At 40.9% G+C, this 25,786-nt stretch overlaps 1 protein-coding gene and 1 long non-coding RNA gene across 3 annotated transcripts in view; both read right to left on the bottom strand.

The window, feature by feature from the left end:
* LOC109526712 (uncharacterized) overlaps positions 1-22,178 on the bottom strand; it is a 55,897-nt gene extending 33,719 nt beyond the window's left edge. The window contains exons 1-2 of the long non-coding RNA XR_002170399.1: positions 21,811-22,178; positions 11,238-11,309 (exon numbers count right to left, since the gene is read on the bottom strand). This is a non-coding gene — a long non-coding RNA (uncharacterized LOC109526712). The remainder of the gene's footprint in view (positions 1-11,237; positions 11,310-21,810) is intronic.
* Positions 22,179-23,208: 1,030 nt separating this feature from the next.
* On the bottom strand, positions 23,209-25,612 carry LOC109526716 (nuclear nucleic acid-binding protein C1D-like). 2 transcript variants are annotated; one of them, XM_019888170.1, is made up of 5 exons: positions 25,502-25,612; positions 25,178-25,306; positions 24,981-25,047; positions 24,807-24,862; positions 23,209-24,274 (listed from the first exon to the last, which is right to left on the bottom strand). In XM_019888170.1, exons 2-5 carry the CDS (start codon positions 25,301-25,303, stop codon positions 24,080-24,082), a joined length of 444 nt encoding a protein of 147 aa, XP_019743729.1. In that variant the 5' UTR covers positions 25,304-25,306; positions 25,502-25,612; the 3' UTR covers positions 23,209-24,079. The 2 variants fall into 2 exon arrangements, with proteins under 2 accessions (XP_019743729.1, XP_019743730.1); XM_019888171.1 differs by having other exon boundaries at positions 25,178-25,309; positions 25,503-25,582.
* Positions 25,613-25,786: the final 174 nt, after the last annotated feature.

The following is a 25,786-nucleotide window of genomic DNA, read 5'->3' as shown; positions in this document are numbered from 1 at the left end:
TGTGCGCTTGTGCGTTTGTGTGTGTTTGTGTAGAGTTTCAAAAGTCGGGTTTCAAGCGTGCTTCAAACAATGGTTACGGATTTCAAAATGAAGATTCCATGATTGGTTCGGGTTTCAACCGTGATTCGGGTTTTAAGCCAGGTTGAACGTTTTAAGCCTGTGTGAGTGTTTCAAAATAGGGTTTCATAGCTGGGTTGAGGTTTCAATTAAAGATTAGGATTTCAAATTTCAAGTAAGAGTTAAGGTTTTAAAGAATCAGTTCAAAGTAGGTAGTTTAGTGACTAAGTCAGGGTTTCAAACAAGGGTTAGGGTTAAAAATGAGTGTTTCAAGCCTGTGTTCAGGTTTCAAACGACGGAAAGGTTTTCAAATTAGTGTTTTAAGATAAGTTTCGGGTTTCAAAGCCGGTCTTCGGGTCTCAACAGAGGATCAGGTTTTCAAAGTAGGGTTTCAAACAAGGGTTAGGCTTTTAAAGTATTTTTTGAGCGAGGGTTAAGCTTTCAAAGCAGGGCGTTCGACAAGGCCCAGTTTTAAAAGTGGGGTTTGGAGCCTGTGATCAGGTTTTAAACAAGCACTCAGGTTTCAAATTAAGGTATCAAGTCAGGGGTGGGGTTTCAAAGTAGGGCTTTGAGCCTGAGTCAGGGTTTCAAATGAGGGCTAAGCTTTCAAAGTCGGTTTTTGAGCCCGGGTTGGAATTTCAAATTTGCGCTGCTCCACAATCAACGTGCGTCCATCTGAAGCTCATGGCACGTGAGCGTATGTGTGCTTTACGAGCAAATGGGCCCGCAAGAAGATGACCGCCATTCTTTTTTTTGGGGCCGTAGGGTCCCACTCGTTTTCGGCAGCATGTGTTTCATTTTTGTTCATGGTCAATAAAGTTTGATGACATTTGTAAGGAAAAAAAAAATGCCGGCACAGACGGCGTGCCGTAAACGCACCGTTGGGCTTTATTTACTACCAGGCCTCGGGAGATTAATTAGCGTGTGACTGTCTGAAAGGATCTCTCGGATTCTAACGAAACACAAACAATGGATATAAAAAGTCTACACACCCCTGTTCAAGACAGGACTGGGGTATCAAACAAGGATTTCGGTTTCATATTTGGGCTAGAACTTGAGGAACAGAACCGTTATTTCGGGCTTCAATTAGGTCTGGCTTTCCACCACATCTACTTCTGAATCAATTTTACCTTTTAAAATTGTACAGTGTGGCCAGCGAGCCGTCTCCCTTCCAAGCAACATCAAATTTTCAACTGACACTTCACGCGTTCAAAGGATGGTGTCTGAGGAGGTTTAGATCATCATGTAAGCCAATTCGTCCAGTTTTGTCAATCGCTGTGTCGTGGTTAAATAGCACGAAAGGGCTTGTTTACTCGTGGCACCCTTAAAGATCGGTGAGGCCAAAAGTACCCGCGATGTCATTTTAAATGTCACGAGGCAGCTTTTAACATGTTTATCTTTTTATTGTCAGTAGGAAAAGGAAGTAGGATGGGCAGAAACTACCAAAAAAGCTCCTCGACCTTTTCATTGCTTGTCACTCATTTACGTAAGGCAGCCCATAATGTCACTCTTAATAAATGTATGGCTCATTAAAAGGCCAATTGGGACCGTTTAGGCATCTAAATTTTAAATCCACGACCACTGCGATTGGTCGGATGAAAAGGTCTTCTGTGGAAGCGGGAAAATCTTCTTATGATTCTTATTACTGGTGAAGCAAGCTGAATTGTGCTCTCAAGTGAGATAGGCTGGGTTATCATGTGATGTCATGCACAGCCACAAATTTTGACCTATTGAGATTTTAACGCACATACACAGAACTACTAAAATTGCTGCTACTACTACGACTACTACTACCACATCCACTCCCACTATAACCCCTATCAACATTCGGGCAATCACTACTAAAACTATTTTTTTACTACTACCATGATGACATTTGTAAGGAAAAAAAAAATGCCGGCACAGACGGCGTGCCGTAAACGCACCGTTGGGCTTTATTTACTACCAGGCCTCGGGAGATTAATTAGCGTGTGACTGTCTGAAAGGATCTCTCGGATTCTAACGAAACACAAACATTGGATATAAAAAGTCTACACACCCCTGTTCAAGATAGAACTGGGGTATCAAACAAGGATTTCGGTTTCATATTTGGGCTAGAACTTGAGGAACAGAACCGTTATTTCGGGCTTCAATTAGGTCTGGCTTTCCACCACATCTACTTCTGAATCAATTTTACCTTTTAAAATTGTACAATGTGGCCAGAGAGCCGTCTCCCTTCCAAGCAACATCAAATTTTCAACTGACACTTCACACGTTCAAAGGATGGTGTCTGAGGAGGTTTAGATCATCATGTAAGCCAATTCGTCCAGTTTTGTCAACCGCTGTGTCGTGGTTAAATAGCACGAAAGGGCTTGTTTACTAGTGGCACCCTTAAAGATCGGTGAGGCCAAAAGTACCCGCGATGTCATTTTAAATGTCACGCGGCAGCTTTTAACATGTTTATCTTTTTATTGTCAGTAGGAAAAGGAGGTAAAATGGGCAGAAACTACCAAAAAAGCTCCTCGACCTTTTCATTGCTTGTCACTCATTTACGTAAGGCAGCCCATAATGTCACTCTTAACCAATGTATGGCTCATTAAAAGGCCACAATAAGGCCAATCGGCTCCGTTTGGGCATCTAAATTTAAAATCCACGACCAGTGCAATTGGCCGGATGAAAAGGTCTTCTGTGGAAGCGGGAAAATCTTCTTATGATTATTATTACTGGTGAAGCAAGCTGAATTGTGCGCTCAAGTCAGATAGGCTGGGGTATCATGTGATGTCATGCACAGCCACAACTTTCGACTTATTGAGATTTTAACGGCACATACACAGAACTACTAAAATTGTTGCTACTACTACGATTACTACTACCACATCCACTCCCACTATAACCCCTATCAACATTCGTACAATCACTACTAAAACTATTTTTTTACTACTACCACTTCTACCACTATTAACGCTACCACTCCCACTACAGTACTACAATTACCCTCACTACTACACAGTACTACTACTACTAATACTGCTACCACTGTCATTACTACAAAACATCACCTCTTCGGCTAATACTAAAATTACAACCACCTCTACTGCTCCCACCACCACTATTACCATTACGAAAACTATCACAACCATTATCACCACCACTAATACTACTACTGCTTAAACAGGGTTTTTCCTGGCTCAAATTGAAGCAGAAGTGGTACGGTGCGCCACAAAGTGCATGCATTCTGTAATTTCAACTGACTCACTTTCTTTTACAGGAAACATTTTAAATTGTTTAAGACAATCATAGATTACTTTGAAGCAGGCTTCAAGCGTACTTTGGTCCCTGTCCACTAGTGTCTCCCATTAAAAAAAAAAACATGTCAAACTATTTTATTTTAGTTTTTGTACCTTTATTAGTTGAGTGTTTTTAGGTACTACCATCATTAATATGCTGCCGTCACTTCATGTCTTTTAATGTGTCCAGTCTATAGTTGCTGTCCCACAAGGGGGGCAGTGGTTGCCTGCTTTGTGGATAACAGTGCATGCCTTCCTCAGTATGCCCGATCCTGTTATATTTGATTTAGCCCCTGCTTGTCAAGGCCACTGGCTAGTATGTTTTTGAGACGATTTGGAAAAAGTTATAAAAAATAATGTTTCAGTCACATACACGATGACTGTGTGTTATTCTGCTCCTAATTGGAAACGGAAGAGGCTACATACCCCTGCCATCACTGCAAAGCTAAAAATCATAAACGTTACTTTGACAAGAGGAGACTTTTATTTTAACAAACACGACATGCTTGACTGCTAAAAAAAAAAAAAGGCAATATTTACCCATTTGCTGTATCCACCAGGGAAAATCTGGACGCCGATAGCACCGACTAGCGGGGGAAAAAAACACGATGGTAGTTTCTTCTTTGGTAGTTGCTTCAGGTCTTTCCTGTACACTGCGTTGATACAGCGCCTCTATAGTGGCGCAATGCTGCAACTGCAGTTAAAAATTGCAGTTGAAAAACAAAAGTCAAAAGGAAATAAAAACTAACTAGCTACATTAAAAATCAAAAACTATTGTCGCCGCGCTACGACTATGATAAGCCAGTTCCACTACTACCACACCAACAGCATTAGAATGTAAAGTGTTTGCTCGATGCTCTCTTCTGGCTTTTATGACAAATGGTAGTTATACGAACATGATCTTTTTTTTTCCTCCATATCAGTGCATTTCTGTAATTTATGGTCCCTTTGCCCATGACGCTTATTATGCTCGAAGGTATATTAGGCGGCGAGACATTTAGTGCTGTGGCCCTCGAGTGCCGCTGTCATGTTTTTAAGCGACACAATTTAGCACTTTTGCCACTTTGCGCACACGCTCACAATTTGTCACACAAATCTCAGCGCAGTTTCATCTTGTGCGCTCACTCACGTTAATGCACGGGCGCCGTTGGCTGTGTTAAGGGCTTCAATGAGAGTTTACGGGCGCATCCATCAATAAGATGCATGAGTGCACACACACACACACACACACACACGCACACACATGAATGTACACTCACGCCACTGAGTTGTCATGTCAAGTATTAGTAAGAACTCAACTCAGTTTGCTTGCTGAAGTTGTTCAAAATATAGTGACCAACAATTGACCAGAGAGAGAGAGAGACAGAGAGAGACTTATGTCAGTAATGTGGCTCTACTAGTCATCTTAAGTATCTTTCAAATTTAAATCTTTTCATTTGTAGCTGTCATTTTCCAGGTGGCTCCGAGCGCAGGTTAGGATGCTCTTTTGGAGGACTTCCTGTCTGAAAAGAGAAACCAGGGAGGATCGGAAGAGGAAAAAATTGTCATGATAGCGTCATATGTGTGTATGGGGAAATTGCAGGTTGATTTGCATGCGTATTGTGTGGAAGGAAGCTACATGTGACTGGCTGCTATGTCATGCACATCCTTCATTTCTTCTTTCACATCCTTCTTTCACCCCAACACCGATACTGTCACTATTACTACTAGGAAGATTACCGCTGTCATTACCACCACTACTACTACCACAAATTGAACTACTACTTGTACAGTATACTATTAGTAAAACTGTCAACATAGTAACATTTTAACCATCCAGGTATTGATTTAATTAACATTCTTTCACTGCTGTGATCCAAGTGTAAAAAGAAGCGACCCACTGGTGTGTCAATATTAAAATAAAGAACAGAGCACACAAATGAGCCCCCTTTTAGAGGTTGTGTTCATAAACAGACTGCCGTTGAGACGGTCTAAATAGAAGGGGAAAAAGCTAATAAACATTTATGGAGTGCTCGTAAATCGCCTGCAGTGACAATCAAGTTTTGTTATTCCCGCAATGTCATTTCAATGCCCTCTGCTGGAGATGCCATTATTCAATTGACACCCACCCTCCACTATAATGACATCATCACCACTGGCCATTTATAACATTCGGTGAAGTGTACATGGGAGTGACAATGTTATTTGCAATTTTGGGACCACCACTTTCGTCTTGTATGTTGCGATATGGAGCAAAGCATGCCGGGATGGCGATGTGTGGTCTCGGGGGCAGTGATGGAGAGCGTTGTGTTTGAGAAGCTAATCAGCGTCACCAGCGATAGAAGGAGCCATCCGTCTCATGCCGGCTAAATAACCAAAATGGAGCAAATAACCAAGTTTGGCCACGTAGCCTTTTGTGGCTAATGGCCATCATTAACCCACATGTGGCTAACTAAGAGAAACCACATTCATTTGCCTTTTCATTGGATTAATGCCACCAGGTCCCATTTAGATACGAACAATACAGTACTACCATGACCACTACTTCCTAAAAACTGCTAGCAACACTACCACTACTGACATTACTACTACAACTACAACTGCTTCTCCTACCACTGCTACCGCAGCTACTGCTAGCTAATAGCTAACTACTATCCTATCATTCATATTAGAGATATTACTACAACTAATCCAGCACTACCAATAGTATAATCATACATTTTATGTTTGTAATGTGGGTTTTTTTTGAAAATACATTTACAATGCTTTCAAGCGATAAGCTTGGATAAGTTTTAGTGTGTTGAATTGATTTAAAAGTGAATTGAGTGTGTGGGAGAGGTAAAACAATTTCTTATGTGGTCGCTAAATAAATAACAGAAATTTTTATTTTTGCTTTTTTGCTTCGATACATTTTAGGGACGTTCCTTTTTTACTTTTACTTAAGTACAGAAGTAAATACTTTTACTAAAGTATAGAGTGTGAGTATTTTGCCATCTCTGAACTGTATAACTTGGAGCGTGGCAATTAAAGATGTTTTAAAACATGCCCGTGCCTGCAGTGAGGCAACTTTTTACATAGCTATGCACTGATGTCTCCATCCAGGCAGGCGTGTAGCAATCCTTCAAAAAGTCCTGCAACACGTCTCCTCAGGTGAGCCTCTGTCATACTGCAGAAAGATAAAGCTCTGTGAGGGAAAACAAAGCGGAAGAGGAGCCTCAAGAGTTCCTCCCGGAGGCCATGGGATCGTTTGTTTTTCCTCCAGACCTGTCACGTTGTGACGGAAGGGGGCCTAATGACGGGAATAACCCCCAAAAGATGAGGAATCCAGGTTACGGCCTCACATACGTGGATATTTATAATGCCTTTATAGAATGAAGTAGCCATTTATGGTTAGTTGAGTAGATGTGAAAAATGGCCTCAGAACCATTTCATTTCTCCCAGCCAAACAGCTACAAAAATAAAGGAAAGAGCTGATCGACATAAAATGGAATATTGTGTAAAATAAAAATGAAATACAGTGATATTCCTACAAATGTCACAAAACTAAAATGACATACTCCAATAATTCTAGGATTATTTTTTGTAGTGCTCTGAGGTACGAGCACTATTGTTTATATATATATATATAAAAACAGTATATTGCAGGAGTTAGTCTTTCAATCATATCCCGCAGATGTTTCTGCATTAACAATCATGGGACAATGTTGTGGTGACAAACAGTAGAGTGAGTGACCATCCAGAGCGGGCGAGCCGTCAGGCTGCCCCTGGGGTCCTCGAAGGTGGGGGGGGGCCATCTGTTTGGGCTGCTATTTAGCAGCGAGGACGTGTGGCCGTTTTCTGCTTAATTAGGTCCGTTAAACAGGCGGTCATCAGAAAGCAGCTGCTAACATTGCAATGAAAACAAATAAGCACACACACAACACACAAACACAGCGGGTCGTGAAAACATCAGAAAAAATATACATATCGGGCACGGGGGTCGCGGCGAAGGTGACAAGCAAGGTTACGTTGGGGAAACCTTTATGATGATATTAAATATATATATATAGTTTTTGGGCTTCTATTTTTATATCCAGAGATGAAAGTGGACTTTCCTGAAAATTCCGGGAAAAAAAAATATATATATATATATATATATATATATAAATATAGATAAAATAATGTGTGTATAGAAGTTAAATATAACTGAAAGAATACACCTTTCTTGTCCTGTGCTGTCTTTTTTCAGCTTAGATGGGCAACTTTTGAATGCCAAAATTTGGTGAGTTTTAAGATGGCACAAGACACGTTTGCCACAAATTATATTTGGAACCGATGACAGCAAACACTTCTTTTGAGTACAGTAACAAAGCATGTGTACTTGGTTACTTCCCACTACTGGGTTTTCGTACAGCAAAGTTGTAAACTTGCGAGGGTGGAGGGTGGGGGTGGGGGGATAAAGTGGATCGCACTGGACCTTTGCCAAATTTCCACCGGGCATTAGCGAGCAGCCAACTGGCGCAGGCCTCATTAAAGAGCACAGAAACCTATAACCATTAAAAGCCCATTAGGCAGCATGTAATTTTGTGGAACTAAATGGCAGAGAGTAATCAAAAGCACATGAAGCCCAGCTGGGCGGCTGGGCAAACTGTTTGGATTAGCGGGGAATCCATCATTGGCAATGGCAGCTTTTCAGGGGGGGGTCAATTTACTTGCTGTTCTTTTTTCGTCACTTGTTTTTCTGAACTATAGACGGGATTGCTGGTCGTCTCCTTGTATATGATTATAAATAGTAAGGATGGGGGGGGGGCAGTGAAAAGTAACGACATACAGTATCTTGATGCCATATTTGCCAGTGATGCAATGGGCCGATTGGCATCACTGTTCCGGATGTGATTTGAGAAAGTTGATAGGCGAAGAGAAGGATTGAATCGTATTGCTACATAATTGGAGTGAATCACATTGTATCACATTGCTTCATAATTGGAGTGAAGCTCATCATATCGAATCGTAATTTCGAAAATCGTATCACATCTTAACTGAGTGCGTCCATCCGCATCGTAACTTGAGCGAGAGCTAGCCAGCCACACGGACTCCACCCTTCACAACCTGTCAAGGTAGGATCCCATTTTGCTTCCTTTTTCTCCACAGACATCGGCGGTAAACTCCCTGGGTGATGGATGCTCTGCTCAAGGTGATTTCGTTCACCGGACGATTAAAAGTATGGCTTCGTGCTCCACCTGCACTAATTGCATTCTTCTCACTCGGACGCTTACCCCGCTAGAGGGTCCTGTCCGTCAGCTAGAGCAGAATAATGTGGTGACGGTACACGTGACGGTCACTACAGTTGTAGGCGGGTTATAGTCAGCCTGCTAGTCCAGTTAGCATTAGCCTTAAGCGCGGTGAGCCTGCTTAGACGCATATAGCAGTTCCACTCCACCTTGGTCTACTGGCTCCTGCACTTTAGTTCTAGGTGACTCCATCACCCGTAACATAAAGCTTAAAAACCCAACCGCAGTGATGTGTATTCCTGGAGCCAGAGTCCCCGACATTGAAGCTTAACGTTAGGGAGCTGGCACGCAACAGGCACCAGCGACAGCAGCCAACGTCCGCTCCCCCGGCATTCGGCTCAAGATTTTATGCATTTTTTTTAATTCAGAAGTTTCAAATCATTAGGGAAGACACTAAGGACAGTTTTTATTCAGATTTAGTACCTACCCTATGTAAAACCCCGGTGACTTTTACTCCTACACACACAAGTGTAAAAACACGAAAGGTAAAAATAAGACGATAAAGTTATATCTAAATCATGCAAAGTGAGAGCGAGAGAAAAAGGGGGATGAGGAAAGCAGATGACCTCATCCATTTGGGAAGTGGAAGCAAGGGGAAATGGAGGGTTTCTTCTTTCAGCACCTCATTTTGCTGGCGCTCCACATGTGTCTATTTAGGCAGCGGCAGCACGTTAAGAAAACCTCAGGGCGTCACACGCAGGCCATTCCTCAAAAACGAGGCCGGATCGACACCACAAGAGTGGGTGGGAAAGGGAATCCCAGATACTGACAGGAAGCAAATTGTGTTCCGTTCACTGCGCTAGCTTTTAACACCAACCCGCGCTCGGAACAATTTGTCCAAATGCTAATTTATCCGCAAGGCATTTTTACTGTCAAAAGATTTAGCAAATCGTGAGTCAATCTGGTCGATTTTGTTTATTTCTCACCGATGTTTGACACGCAGCCAAGAGTTTAATGTGCTGTTAACGGCAGCCGCGAAGGGCTGAGAGCATGATCAGCTCATTAAAAACAAAAAAGCCATAATCTGTATTTTCCGTAACTTCACTAAGACCAAGTCTCCCATGAAACACCAACAAAAACGCTTGTAACATGTTTTTAAGAGGAAAAAAAATATAATGTCATGATTTCATGTAAACATTGTGTGGCGCCTTCTCATATCTTGGAAGCAGGAGACACACTTCTGTATATACACCAAGAAGACAGTCACAATTACTCAGTGAGCTGCAGTAATACTTTAAGTCTTGTTATATTGTTGCTTAACCTTTTGGTTATTATTTGCTTGGATAGAATTGAAAATCAGAAAATGCGCTACAAATGTGAGGACGCTGGCATCAATGCTGTCACTTTGCAACATGTAAAAATATTAATTACTACTTCCCTAATGGCCATATTTTATTTTTTTGACTCAGTGGCATATAGATATTTTTATTTTTTAAACATATACAGTATCTCACAAATGACTTTCAATATTTGTTTATTAGTTAGTTGGGCAGCTAGCCGTTAGCAGCTGATCCGCTGTTGACTTTTACCAATGTCAAAAGCGATCCAGACCTTTCAAAATGTACAGTTTCAAGTACCTCATGAGACGTCAGACCTCAGACAAGTTTAAGTTTCGCCTGCCTGTCAGACTTCGACTGGAATTTTCCATCACGGCCAGCTAGCAGCCAGTGGCCAATGCTAGCTACTCCTCCGCTAACAGGCCAAAATCTTAGGTCATTACAGACAGCAAGAATAGGTGACTTTTTCCAACAAATATTTGTTAGTTTGGTGCTACAGAAAAAAAAAAGCGCTAATGATCAAGGGTTTTCTGTTCTGTAAGTCAGAACCTTGTTTTGCGTAGAAGTAGTTTCTGGCGTGATTTACGATGCAGCGTTGTCAAAAGTACGCCTGACTTGGTAGTCAGTTTATGTGACGGTCAGGTTCATTTGAACTCAAACTGAGGCTGAACACCAAATGGAGTCTTGTTTCCTGGCATTAACATTTGGGTTCATGAAACTGATCTTGTTTTTCCTTTTGGAATGCGGCCAGTTGTTCTTTCAATTATGTCCCAAGCTAATTGACTTGACTGGAAAGTGACATTCCTGCACAGGGCTGGGCCATCGTGGCAGTGCTATACTTTCATATTAAAGTCATTATTTTTCTTTTTTTTTTCTTTTTTTTACCTCTCCCTCTACAAGCTCTTTGAGTGTGGATTTTTTTCGGACGTTTTCTTATTTTCTTTAAAGCTAAAAATAAAACAATGAACATACTATTGAGCTCACAGATAAACACATTGTGGCTTTAGTTGATTATGTGCCGTCAAAAAGCATTTTTGTTGCCGTGCGCCTTACAAATCCGTGCCTTGTTCAAATAAACATGGAAAATGAGCTGAGGTCTTGAGAAATTGCACACAGATGATGTGGGCACACACACACACACACACACACACACACACACACACACACACACACACGCACGCACGCACGCACACACGCTGCTTAGATGTGAGAATTGTGAGTATTACTGGGGGAACAAAAATGCCAAATGATTGTGTCTTGCATCGCCGTATATACAGCATAGATGTCTCACATTTGCCGAGTCAGTTGTTGATAGGCAGATTTCATGGAGCTAAATCGCAGCCGCCCAACACGGCTTTGACAAAATAAATAAAATAAATGTTACATACCGGTCACACCTACTCTGCTTCTTCTGGGGTGCAATTTCATTTATGCTCTGCTGTAAACAGCTCTGACACTCCCTGCAACGGGAGACAGAAAAATGATTAAAAATGTCAAGCAGTATCACTTCAACATACGTCCTTAACACCAATTACCTGTACTACTTTGCTATTATTATATAATCTTTTGGCATCACAAAGAGAAAAACAATTGGTGATTTTTTTTTCAGCAAATCGCAAAAAGATTCCAAAGGAAAAAAAACACAGCTCCCAGATCGATTTTTACTTCATTCCTGGCAAACAAAGTGAAGAATCTTAAAGTGATGCTCTCCACTTCCTGTTCGATTGAAAGAAACTTTATTTACACCTCCCGTATTTACAATGCAAGATTTTACTACTTCGCTATTAGCCTGGGCTTTGGCACGATCTTTTGACATTACAAAGAGAAAAACAAATGGTGATTTTTTTCAGATAACAGCTAAAGGATAGGTTCCAGGGGGGGAAACAAGCTCCCATAGATCGACTTTGACTTCATTAGATTCCTGGCAAACAAAGTGAAGAATATTGAAGTGATGCACTTCCTGCTTTATTGAAGCAAACTTTATTTACACATCCCATATTTACAATGCGGGCTTATTATAAATAATGAGCTCCCAGGTGGCCTTTAGCGCACCACTAAGACGCTCGCTTCTCTCCTTGAAAATGTCCCCATATGCGTATAGTGTACTTTGTGTTCGTGTGTGTGTGTGTGTGTGTGTGTGTGTGTGTGTGTGTGTGTGTGTGTGTGTGTGTGTGTGTGTGTGTGGTAGTAGTCACGCCTGAGGATGGGAGCGAGCATGCATGTGTAAGCAATGCACATATTTACATATGTGTGGAAGGTGGCCAGCTCGGTGTGCGCGTGTGTATATGTGTGCGGCAAATTTTTGTGTATTTACATTTGTTAGTGCACCTCAAGAGAGGATTCAATTCCTCCGTCAACATCAATATAGTCACACCACTGTGCACGTGTATTAGTGTCTTTTCATACTGTTTATACGATACATACAGTATGTATATAGGGATATTTATGTCGAGCATACATGCGGCGGTGTAATTTGTGGAATGTTAAGTCTGTTATGTTAAGATAAACAGTGGTGTGTGTTCACTGTGAGGCACTCATTCACTATCCTGAGTTCTCACGAGGTACTTGAAACCCGAAACCTGACTTGGATTCATAACTCAGGTTCAAAACCCTGATTCGAAATGCTTACCCTGCCTTGAAACCTAAATTATAACCAGCAATTTAAAACGCTGACCCTCACTCAAAGGACCAACTGTCTTAAAACCCTAATTTGAAAGCTGAACTCATTCAGGGCCAAGAATGTTTTTTTTTTTCATGTTTTTTTAAGAATCCAGGCTTCCAATCCCAGGCACGTCTTTATGTATTTAAAAATGTTTTAAATCATGTGGTAGGGTAAAGACGGGTTTGAAAATGGCTGGCACTGAATGTGAAACCTCAACCCTAGCTTGAAACCATAACACAGGGTTGAAATTTTAATTCAAAACAACAATCTTCACTTGAATTTAGGATTGAAACCCAAATTGTAACGATTTTAAAACCTTAATTTCCACTTGAAATCCTAATTCAGGTTTACACCCCTAATTTGAAATCTTAATTTTAGCCTAAGATCAGAACACAGTCTTAGAATTCTAATTTGAAAGCCAAAATCTAATTAGAAACCCTAACCAAAGTCTAAACCCATCATTTGAACCTGATTTTCACTTTCAACTTTAATCCAGGCCAGACACCTCAACTCAAAAACCTAACCTTGGTTTAAAATCTTAAATTGGCACCTAGCCTTTTCTACAAACCCTAATTTGAAACCCGAAACCTAGTTCCCAAACCTCAAACCTAGTGACAAGCCCTAAACCCCACTTGAAACCGTAACCTTTCGATTTAAAACTCTCATTTGAAATCTTAACCCTGTCTTGAAACCATAACACCGGCTTGAAATTGTCAATTAAAAGCATCACCCTGTCTTCAAACCCTAATTTTGAAACTCTAACCAGCCTTGATGTTCTAACTACGGCTGACTTTTTCCTTTTTTTGTGACTTTCAATGCATTTTCCCCTAAAACACTGCTCATATTACAAATGAACGACCTCTCTCTCTCTCTCTCTCTCTCTCTCTCTCTCTCTCTCTCTCTCTCTCTTTCACATACACACACACACACACGCACACACACACGCACACACACACACACACACACACACACACACACTTAAACACACAACAGTATGACAGCCTATTAGCTTGGTCTCCAGGGGGGTCAGTTCAGATAGTTACGACGTTCGCTGTTTGTCACGAGGGCATCGCCAGTCTGTTACACATTTAGCATGAAAAACACACACACACACGGTCGACGTGGCTGTTTCACATTACTAACACACACACACACACACACACACGCACACACACACACACACACACACACACACACTCACACACACACACACACACACACACACACACACACACACACACACATGCACACACACACACACACACATCAACGTGTGTCGTCAAACAACTCGTACATTCACTGCCACTAAATGACAAAATTTCATAAAGACACACACACACACACACACACACACACACACACACACACACACACACACTGTGTGTCTGTTTGACAGCACCAGAAGGCCATTGTTTATGTCGGAATAAACAACTCGGGTAATTAGCCCATATGCAGCCCTCCAAAAAAACCCAATGACATTCAATAGTGACCATGTAATGTCTCCACACACACACACACACACACACACAAAATGTAAAATGACTTTCTCTGTTAGTAATGACACATATATCAGTCTGATAGGCACAATATGTAAATGTTCAAAACGATTTGCCCATCGTTTTATGAATGAGACCAATCAATAGTGAGGACAAAAAAAAAAAAAAATTCTAATACGGTGATATCTTCACAACTGTCCACTGCCACCGTTGGACTGCAGATGTCCAAATCCATCCTTTTCAGTGGTGATGCTGCATCACTTTGGATGTGAGGTCAGCACGTCTCAAATCGTCTTTTATGAGTGCTGTATAGTACTTAACTCGGACAGTTTGGGCTATGGCAGACTTTTACATGTTGTTGCATATTAATAAACATGACAGAATCATATCGAACTGAATCGTAATCCCACTGACTCGAACGGAATCGTTATTTATCTATGTGACCAGTTTATCTATTTCCATTTTCTTATGTTTTTATTAAATAAAATATTATCTTTCCCATTTCAAAGCATGTAAATAATGGTGCTTTGTAGGGTGCAGAAACGGATTAATGGCTTTTTAATTCATTTCAATGGGGAACATTAATCTGAAACTCGCATGTCAAAGTACCATTGTATTGACTTTTTTTTTTTTTTTAAATCCTATTTTCATAATTTCCTGACACTCTACACCAGTAGTTAACGTCCCCGGCAGGTGTCCACTCGTGCCGGGCAGCTGTCAGCATTTGGGTGGTCTGGCACTCTGCTCCTTTAACTCCTCACTACTGCCGTTGTCTCTAAATACAAACTTAAATACATTCAAAATAGACACAGCATAAATGTTCAATTATCTCGGGATTGTGAATCAAAAGAAGACAAACGCTGGCTCTGCGAAAATACGCCAAGCCAACATGTGCTTTTTTTTCTTTTTTGGTTACGTATTTCTGCACTGTTCCCGTAAATATGAAAATGTCTGTTATGAGATCATGATCAGCAATGGTTGCCATATTAGCACGCTGACCCAATATGTGTTTCCATGAGTGTAAACACATGAAATTCAGTCCTGAATACACATACTGCATAATTGGCATTTTGCATGTGCATGTATGTGTAAATATCATTCCAGATTATTTGTAATAAATGAAGTTTCGTTTTTTCTTTTTTTTTTGTACAATACCTTCTTTTAAAATTCCCACTAAAAGTGTGAAAATCATCTTCAAATTCGAAACCCTAACCCTGTCTTGAAACCTTATTTCAAACCTTTTACCCTAATTTAAAAACTGTACCCTGCAGTGAAACCCTAATTTGAAAGTCTAAGTCTAAATCTGCGCAGAGGCGGGCTAGTCTTTTTACTGACGCAAACAGTTTTCGCACACTTAAAAACGGGCTGTTTGCGCCGTTGTGGGTGTGAACGCAAACGATTTGATTTGCCACTGGTCAAAGTTGTACGGTGCGAGAGGCGCACGGTTCTCGACATGGCGTGGCCAGTTGGCCAGGGATTTCCGTTACCGTGAAGGGTTTGAATTTTACACCTTTTCGCTCAGCCTTAACTCACAGTCATAGGGCTCCTACGCAAAGAAACGGCTTGAGAACATGGCTCTCCACCAAAGCAAGCGGCGTGTTGCTGGGGATTATCCAATTTCCAGCAGCGTTTCCCTGCCGCGTGGCGAGATTGTTAAGTATAATACGCTCAGCGGCGTATCTCTCAGTAGGGCACCGATCGCTCTGATATCCGGAGCTGCAGACACACTAGAGGGAAACATGCAAAATGCAACCTGAAAAAAAAAAAAACGCCTGCGAGAGCCCACAAGTTAATCTTGCATGAAAGTGAGCAATTCAGAAAACAGTCGGTGGCTCTTCAAACACACCGAGGGGGCCATTTTGTGGCTTTCCTGCACCGGGCCTCACAGGAGGATGAGTTACTTTTGTGCGGGTTAGGTTGTTCACAGTCCGTTCTTGGAAAAAAAAAAAACGGAGAACAACAAGCGTACGGATAAGACGGTGTCGTTCCCGGCAGCAGATGTTGGTTCTGCGCGCAGGAATAACAGCCAGTGTTTTCATCTCAAACATCTCACACGCAATTACACAGCCGACGGCACATCACTTGCGGTTCTCTGGCTTTGTTTTCTCAACAATTAGCTTTGTGTTTTCACAGAGGGCTACTTCATCTGTTTCCAGACCGCACGCTTCGCACCGCCACTTCGCAGTCATTTCTGGGCTAGTTTACGTCCGCTCTTGGCACAAGAAATTCGGTTTGATTATTTGGATAATGGCATTTTCTGCGATTTCATATTAGCATTTATTTGATTTCATGTTACATTTTTGTTCTGTTGTTGTTTACGTTTGTATTTTTTTTGTTTGCTTTTTCATTAATATTTTTCGTATTTTGTGGTTATTTAGTTCTTGACATTTAAAATTAAATGACCGTATTATTTTATTCACTGTATTATTTTATGAGGGATTATCACTTTTTTCTGTTTACAGTTTATTTTACTTTATGCTGTCATTATTTTAACATTTATTTCCACTTTTTGGCTGATGCTGTTATTGATTTATTTGCTGTGTTATTATTGCCTCATATTTTGTTATTCACTGTGATTTAATTTCCATGAACCATTTTGGATGCCACTTATTTATTGTCAATACATTATTTGTCGTTTTTCTTTGCATTTCATGGTGATTTAGTGCAGGCTCACCTTTTTAATATTCTTTATATTTTAAATCACCGTATTTTTATAGAATTTATACTACAGTATGATACTTTTTCGGTTGTTCTTTTACTTTTTTAATTTAATTTTTTTTTTCTGTGCACCTTTTTTTTTTAATTGAACGTTACCTTATGTGTTAATAATTTCCTGGGTTTGGATAATTTAATCAAATGTGTTCTATTTCACATCATTTATGACCTACTCTTTTTACATTTTTATATTGTTGTTGAGGGCCTTTTTTCTCCTTTGTGGGGACTTTTTATGAGAATCCAAACTTTTTTGGACAAATTTGACCACCTCGATCCAAATGCACACGAAAAATACGGTTGCACCCCCACATCCAAGGCAAAAATACGGTAACTCCCTCGGTGCAGACGATTCCCATGAAAACACCGGAAGCGACGGCATATCCTGCTTTCCTCATGTGAATCGTTGACCACATTGACTGTCAACATTTTAGTCAATCGTGTTTGAGCGCCGGTTCGATGGGCAGCGCTGGGAGTCTACCCCATCGATCTGTCACCTGCGCCTCGTTCACCTTGACCCAGAGGGGCTCCGAGCCAAGGTGCATGTTAATTAAACCAAACAGAAGATAACAGGCCCATTGGCAGATAAAGCCGCTATTATGTACACACATTTCAGTTGGAGAAATACACTGACTGTGGATTACGACTTTATTAGTCATTCATTCATCATTAACCATCACTGACAAAGGGTCCTTGAGTAAAACACACATTTGGAAAAAAATGTTCCCATAAGAAATAACAGGACAAGAGATCATTGGTTCCGGAGATAAACTGCGGCAATCGAAAAAGTTTGAGTAACTATCCAGCCAATGTAAAAAAAAAAAAAAAAGTGGCATTCCTGATTGTCGCAGGGAGCTGGAGCCGACCTCGGAAAACATCGGTCGAAAGGCCAGACCCCGCATTGGTCACCCGTCATCGCAACGCAAGTATTGACTTAATCGATCATTCACACTCACATTGACGCTGTCACTGACCTCACACAACTTATGTGGATGTCAGACAGATGTAAAAAGCCTCTTTTAATCATAAACATATTCATAGTAAACTGATCTCCGAAATGTTCTCTTCCGGAAAAAGGTCAAGCGCAAAGTGCCCAGCCCGAACTGAAATATTACCTGTGATAGTCTTCAGATCAGACACATCTGCTGAGGCAGGCTGACTCAGAATGCCTGTGAAGGGCCTCGAGTCAGATACGTTTGGAGATCCTGACTTTACCAAAATCTGGTTCTATATCTCATAAATGTTCCCGAAAGCATAAAAATGCATCCAAATATGTAACAAATACATGTTACAATTAGATTATTGCACATTAAATCAGGGCTGTGCATAATGTAAAAAACAAAAAATAAAGAATAAAAATGATGATCATTTAACTTTTAAGTGCATCCTCATTATTTTTTCCCCTCTTCAGTCCATGTTCTCTCTCAGAAGTGGTTTTTGCCTGGCGTTTTGTAAAGAACTGATCCAAAGACGTTGGCTTTTGTTGGCTTTTAACAATCTATCTATCTATCTATCTACACACATCGACACATTCGGTAGAAGTCCCTCTTAGCCAATGGGATGCCAGTAAGATGCTCGGTAGTAGCCAATGGCAGAGCAGCTATAAGTATGTTGCGTTCAGGAAACTCGGAGCTGCTACTAGCAGCCCATACTGTATTTTTACCTTTCATATCTTGAAATTTCTTTCGTAACAAAAGGCAATATTTTCCTGTTGAGACGTTTCGTAACTTGAAAATTTCGTATGAAGAGACGTTCGTAAGGAGACGTACCACTGTATCTTCTTTTTCTTGTTTTTTTTTGTTTTTGTTTTTTTCTGACAGAACCAGAGCGAACTGCCCAGGCCTGCTTGGATTGTTGCCATCCTGTGAGTGGCCTCAATTCGGACACTTAGACTGACCTTGGTGCTTCCAAACTATGGTGCATTTCATGATTAAACTTTGGACGCACCTCCAGAGCAAAGTGCCCAGACATACTTGGATTCCTGCCTGCCCCGAGAGGGGCCATAGCTGGGATGCATTGACTGATCCAGACCCCACACGTCTGGTCCATTTTTAGTCTTTTTGGAGAGCTCCAGCTCAAAGTGCCCATGCCTGCTTGGATTGTTGCCCGCCTGAGAGTGGCCTCAGATCAGATACTTAGGCTGACCTGGGCCCTTCCAAAATGCGGTTGCATGGACCAGGCTGTGGGAACTGGGTCACACCTGCAATGGCAGGCAGGGTGATGAATGATGTTGCTTTAATCTCTGGAGGTTGTCGTCTTTTTGTGGTAGTTGCTGTTTACCCGCCATCGAAGTCCACAATGGCCGCCTTTGAAGAGTCGCCTTCTGCTAAAAAAGTGACTTCACCGGACGGAGCGGTCCTCTGACATAAGAGTCAGAGTGTTTTTGCTTCTTCTTCGTCACTCCATGCAGGGGGAAAAAAAATAGCCGTCATCCATCATCCGACGCGCCGCTGCAGTGCGACAGGAAGCGTCCGCAAACATGACACAACACGCACGTCGTGGAAAGTGTTGTTCTTCTCCGCTGTCAGAAAAGGGAACGTGGTCCAACTCCCAACTGCAGACCTCAAGTGTGTCAATCAAAAGGCAGTAGCAAGTGGTCAGCTGTGTTAGACTGCCCCCCAAAGGCTGTTTGAGACAACTGCAGGCCCACTGTCCTAGATGAACACTGGAGTGATTTTTAGCCGTTTTGAAGGACAAATTGTAATTTACAGTGAATTATTTTGTGGTGTTTAACACAAAATATGGTATATATTTGGAAAATAAACTGAAAATATTTGCTGGAAGGAATTCATAGACGTCACACACTGTTTGTTGTGGTTTTTTTCTTGTTTTCTTTCACTCTAAAAAAATAGCTTTCTTTCGCACACTAAAAAGTTGCTTGACTGTAAAACACATTGGTTTTATTCTCAAATACTAACTACTGACGAGAATGAATACTAATAAAATAATATGTGATGAATAAATGTGTTTACATATTTATTTTAGATGCATATGGTAATCTATCACTCTTGGTAATTGAGTGGTCAATTTACTATATTTATTTCGTTTTATCAGTTACTCTATTTAGTATTTCAACGGTTATTTTATGTTCCATACTGGTTTATCTTATTTTTAAATTGCATTTATTTTTACACTTATTTTTTATATAATTACACTTAATTGATTGAAACTCATAAATTCATAATTTTCAGTTCTATTTTTTTTCCTAATCTTGGTTTTATAGTTTGTTTGTTTATTCGTTGTTGTTTTTTTAAATATAGAAATACGATCACTTCAGTTCAATCAGTTGTTTAGTGGGGGAAAATCGGATGATTTTAACATCAGGTTCTGATCCACTGAACTGATGTGCTTTCCTGGCAGATATCTTCCAACGCTCCTTGGAAAGCCTTGCCAAATTCCTGCACGTTTCTTCCCTTTGCTTGCCAGCAAGTGATTGTTTTTGAAGCGAAGCGAGTTCATTTCCTTGCAAGGAGGCACCAACAGAGACACTGGAAATGTGGCTTGTATACCACTGAAATGTGTTGTCAATACGCCGCTAATGTAAAAACCACCGCGCTGGCAGTAAATCATAAATAATACGGGGATGTTCCTCCATACTGTATATTGTGGAGGATAAGAATGGTCTTTTTTACTCTCTCAGGCGCCATCATTCACGGCACGCTCGTAAAAGCCGAGGCCCACCGCGGCTTTACGGTACCCAGCACTGCCGTTAGCTGCCTCCCGCATCATCGAGGCCTACGAGCTGCCCGGAAAGAGGAAGGCGAACCGGGGATGAGAGGGTTTATTGATGCGCAATAAACCCTTTATTTTGTTTTATTTTATTTTAGGAAAGCGTGTGTTTGCTTGTTGGCTTTACTCAAAAGGGACTTAAAATGCAACCGGCAGCACACATGCAGAATGGTTAAAAATGCCAAAGCAATAAAATTATTACTTTGACACCATCCAATGCAGTCTTGGCATTTTTGTCAGTTTCAATTCATGAATAGTGTTTCTTCAACCGGGTTTGCGGTGTCCTGTTGTGTTAGCCGTCCTTGACTGCACCTCGTGCCCGATCAAAAGGTGAAACTCAAAGTATGTTTCTACTCTCTTTCTGATGCGGAAAGTAATAGCTCGTGGAGTGTACTTTGCCCTTCCAATTTGCTTGTTTTCCACATACAGCATGTTAGATATTATTGTTAGTTAGTGGCGTGTTATTTAGGCTAATACTGATTAACCTCATGTGAAAGTGATTTTTTGTGTTGATTAAGTACTGAAACTCCTCAATACAGTAATTTATGTAACATGGGTTCATGATTGTGTACATGCTAGAAGCATAGTGTTGATGCTTTCTGATCATGTCAGTTTTAAGTGCTTTTCTGCCATCTTGTGGCATTCGACCCAAACACAAAACAACAGAATTCTGCCTTCTTTCCCCCAATTTACCCTTTGTTCCCAACATTTATTTAAAAAAATAGAGGAGTTCAATGACAATATCGTTTGTGTCAGTAAAAATCTGAATATTTGTGAGCCCGGTATGACGTGCTGGTGAGTTATTTATGCTAGTATGTGAGCTAATACTACAGTACGGACGAAGGTGGTTTGTATTCAAGTACTAAATACAGTTTATGTGACAGACAGGTTCATGATTGTGTATATGCATCAAGCATAGCATTGATGCCTTTTGAAACTCTTTTTAAGTGCTTTGCCACCATCTTGTGGCGCCTACATACACAACAACCTTGTGCCATCAGTCGTGGAAGTTTGGTTGAGAAGACAAGATTAAATATTTTTTTAGGGGCGATTACAGCTGACGAAGACCATGTGTTCTATCAAATAAAGCGACGATATCACACGACAGTATTTGGCCAAGGAAATGTAAAAATATTTTGTTACTTTACTTTACGTTTCTGACTATATTTCTTTGCCTTGGTTTGTTTCGCAAACAGTGTGGTTCCTAGTTCATGTCCTTTCTTGGTGAGATATTGTTTAGCTTCTAATAAAAGTGTTGTGCTTTTCGTTTCGTCTTTTTAGGTTCAGAGAAGGCACTGTGAGGTCACTAAATTCCAGTTTAAGAACAGAAATAAGAGGGGAGAAAAAAAATCACACCTGTACCTGCAACGCTCTTCTTCTCACTTCAACGTGTCTTTTCACACGACCACAAACAGTCCTCCCGACCACCCATTTGTCATCTGTGGTCATGCTCTTTTAGACTCCAACTCAGGCATTCCTTGGAGAAATTTATGTCACAACAGCTGTGCTCTCATCCGCCCCGGTTCATGCGTGGACCTCGAAGACAACGCTGTCCTAAGGACGACCGGGGCGCATCGAATCCATTCCACACCTCCGCTCGGCGTCTTCCGCGCATGGCGGGCAGCTGCTCGGCTCGTACACATGTGCTTTGTGTTGCCTGCTTTGACGCCTCGTCCGGTAGTTTCACGCCTCGGAAGGTCACAATTTCAAAAAGGAGACGCTTTAGTTTTCCTCATTTTGCTTGCCCGCACGGACCACCGCAGTTGAGTCAACACACTGCCGATTTGCAAACTCACTTATTCATGCAGTCAAGCACACGCTTCCTCACTTTTGTAGTGTACACAGACACACACATTCACTGTCACTGGCACACACAACTCACACTTGCCCACGCTCTTTCCTTCTTTCACTCTCACACATTATACACACTCATACACACATATACATTCATTCATTCACACACACACACCTGGCTCCCTCACACATACTACTCACATTCACACACACTCACTTGCGCCCTAAAATTATGCCCAAACGCCCAAGTAGCTAGCGTTAGCCACCAGCTAATAGTTATCAAACAGCAGCTTGATAAAAGATTCCAGTACCAAGAGTCAGCTGACGTGATACTAGAGAAGGAAGGTGGTAACATCTCAAGATGATACAGAGAAACATCAAAATTGGTTTTGACGTTGGTGGAAGTTAACAATCACACACCTATGAGCAATGAAGAGTCTTCAATGACCACCACATGCATGTGTTTTTGGAATGTGAAAACTCCACACAGCAAGGCCGAAGCTGAGATTCACATCCAGATTTTGTGACCTGTGAGGCAGATGTGCTAACCACTAATGCTGTCCCTCCCACATGCTATAAATATTACCATCTGCTCTTTAAAATTTACCTCCTTGAATGGAAACGGAGGCCGATCATTCAACACGGAAAATGAACGTAGAAGTTATTTTCCACCAAGGCCACAAGCCAAATTCTGACACTTCTTTGAGCGGCGTGCGGAACAACAAGAGTGGGGGGAGAAAAAAAAAACAAAGTCACAAGGAAGGAGGACTATGCTAACGTCATCTCTGGATGCAGTTGCCGCAGGGACATTATGGAATGATGAAAAGAATGAAAAGATAAATTCCCCAGACTGAAAACCCACCACCGCCACGTTGTTTCCCGGCCTTGATTAGAGGGACCCACAAGAGTGGCAGGCGCATTAAGATAAAGATCTGAGCGCTGCAAAAGCGAAATACACAAAGGAAACAACGTGCATGTGTCTTTATTAAAAGTGACAGAGGTTATTATTAAAGGAAGTCTCATTATGGCCACACTGTATTTGGCTATTTTCTAATCACAAGTTTTTGACGCCCCTCCAGGGCACCTCCTAATTGTTACCATGAGCACCATTTTCAGGGAGCAGTGTTCTGCCTGATTTACAAACAACAGTCACAAAAAAAAAACAAAAAACAAAACAAAAAAAAAAACACCAAAAGCTCCATCAAAAACTGTTAGAAAAAATATTCATGCTTGGTTTTGATTATTCACTTTTATTATGTTTGCATTGTACCGAGTTTCTATTTTGGTTGCCTCTTTAACCATAGTTTGACAGAAATGTATACTTGATACTTAATCTCAAATCTAATTGATAAACATTACTATTTTTCTCTCACCTCAGATTTTTCGATAATTCATCAATGGTGTAGAACTCTACATCATACTCAAAGCTGATTTATGCCTCTGAATATTAGGGGTAAAATTCTACAACATGATTAAACTTTCATTTTTTAAAAAAATGAAATAAATACAGAAACAACATCATAACATCAAAGTGTTTAATTCAAGTGCCAACCCTTGAAGCAACACACAGGATTTAACAGGAAAAAAAAAATCCAACTGGATTCATAGAATCACTTTCAGAACGTTTTGCATCAAACTTGTGTATTAAAAAAAAAATTCTAACGCCCTGAAAGACATTTTCATTTTACTAAACAAGTCTTACGAAACGCATACATCTAAATACATAATCATTTCCTCAAACATCATGAACACAAACATACTGACGGAGGCCATTTTAGAAATATGTTTTGCTACAGTTCTGGATGAGTTCCGCTCGAGGCATTCAAAAACATCCTCCTCAGCTTTTCTTTGGCCGCTTCGCTGGCTTCACGTTGGGCGTTTTGTTAGCCACCGCTTTTTTCTTGGACGCCTTGTCCTCTGGATCAAAGAGGGCGTTCCTCATGAATCGTTCAGCAGCGCCCTTATCCAGACGAGCCGCCTTCTTCTTGTCCGCGATGGCTTTCACTCTGCTCATGTGTGTCCTTATTCGCTCCTGACGGGTACACAAAGACACAAGGGATTGGCACGGTAGATTTCATTGAGATGAGAATCAAGACCACATGTGAAGTTAAAAAAAATAAAAATGTGATTTTGATAGGGTGAAAATTGAATGCCGTCATATAAACATGAAAATGACGAAAAAGTATCCACAAAGAAAACGTATTTGTGTGTCTGGAGTACAAACGTGAAAAACATGATCACAGCCCTGTACTAAAAATGTAAAATAGTAAATGATCCTAAGTGTCAGATTTTAAAGCATTAGGTGCTTTCTTCAGGATGCTACAGCTTGCGGTTGCCATGTTGTTGCTGGGCAAATCACATGTGGAACAACCCCCGCTGGCCAGGAGGTCAATCGATTAGCTGATTCAACATGGAATTGTGGGAGGAAGTTGAAGAATCAATATTGATTGTGAGGGGAAGTGCTACGATGTAATGACGAATTGACATTTTTACCCACCCCTGAAAAAGACAGCGAATAAAAGGGAGCAATATTGGTAAAAATAAAAGAAAAAAGATGTAGGTACCAGTTCTTGTTTGATGCCATGTTCTCTCGGGTTGATGCCTTGTGTTACCAAATACACTGTAAAAGATGTTGGAAATATTATCAAAATGATGAATCAAAGTTGAATTTGTAACAGCTTTTATATATTAAAAAAGGGCCTATGAAAGTGGGGAGGAAAAAATGTGTATTTACTTACTCCAGAATAAAGAATTGAGTGTGTACGCAGACATTAGATCGAGTTTGGCCTGGTCCAGAGGATCCAGCTGTAGACAAAACAACATTTTTTTAAATTCACACAATCATTACCTCACTTTAATGGTAGAAAGGGTACAAAGGGTAGAAAGGTACAAGCATCTCACTTTAATGAGAATCCATGAACAAAACTGGGCTTACCTTTTGCTCCAACTCATTTCTGGGCATCGACATAAGCGTGTCCAACATGTTTTTGACGGTTAACACCGATGATTCAAAGCCTTTCAGTTGATCGTCTATCTCGTGAGGATAATCGTCCGCCGCCATGGTCTGGGCAATAATACACACATTAATAAATACAACGTCAATAGATGGAACAATTTAGCGACGGAAGCTAAGGAGTCAAGTGGAACTCCAAGCTTAAAATGAATGCTGTACGCTGCATCTGTGTAGTACTTTTGAGTTTATCTAAAAGCCTCGCATGCCTTACTTGAAAGAAAAAACAGAAAATTAGTTGGTATTTACCTTTTTTTCTATACGACACTATCGTTAGCTTCGCGCTACTCCCCACGATGGAGCACCACGGATATGACGTATTGCAAACGGATGCAACTACTCTACACTGCCCCCTTTCGATTGGAGTATACAACCGTTTTTTTTTCGTTCATTTTTAAAACTCCATAATTTAACTAGAATTTAGAAAGATGTAATCATTAATTTAATCGTCAACCCGTGACACACAAAACAAATGTATTGTGTGTCGTTCTTCTTGTCTTCTGAAAATGACCACAAGACGGCAGTGCCTCACTG

This window comes from Hippocampus comes, unplaced genomic scaffold (assembly GCF_001891065.2).
Source record: "Hippocampus comes isolate QL1 unplaced genomic scaffold, H_comes_QL1_v1.1 scaffold136, whole genome shotgun sequence".
In the NCBI taxonomy this organism is placed as follows: domain Eukaryota; kingdom Metazoa; phylum Chordata; class Actinopteri; order Syngnathiformes; family Syngnathidae; genus Hippocampus; species Hippocampus comes.
Note: the sequence above shows the minus strand (reverse complement) of the source record. Positions and strands in the feature narration are given on the sequence as shown.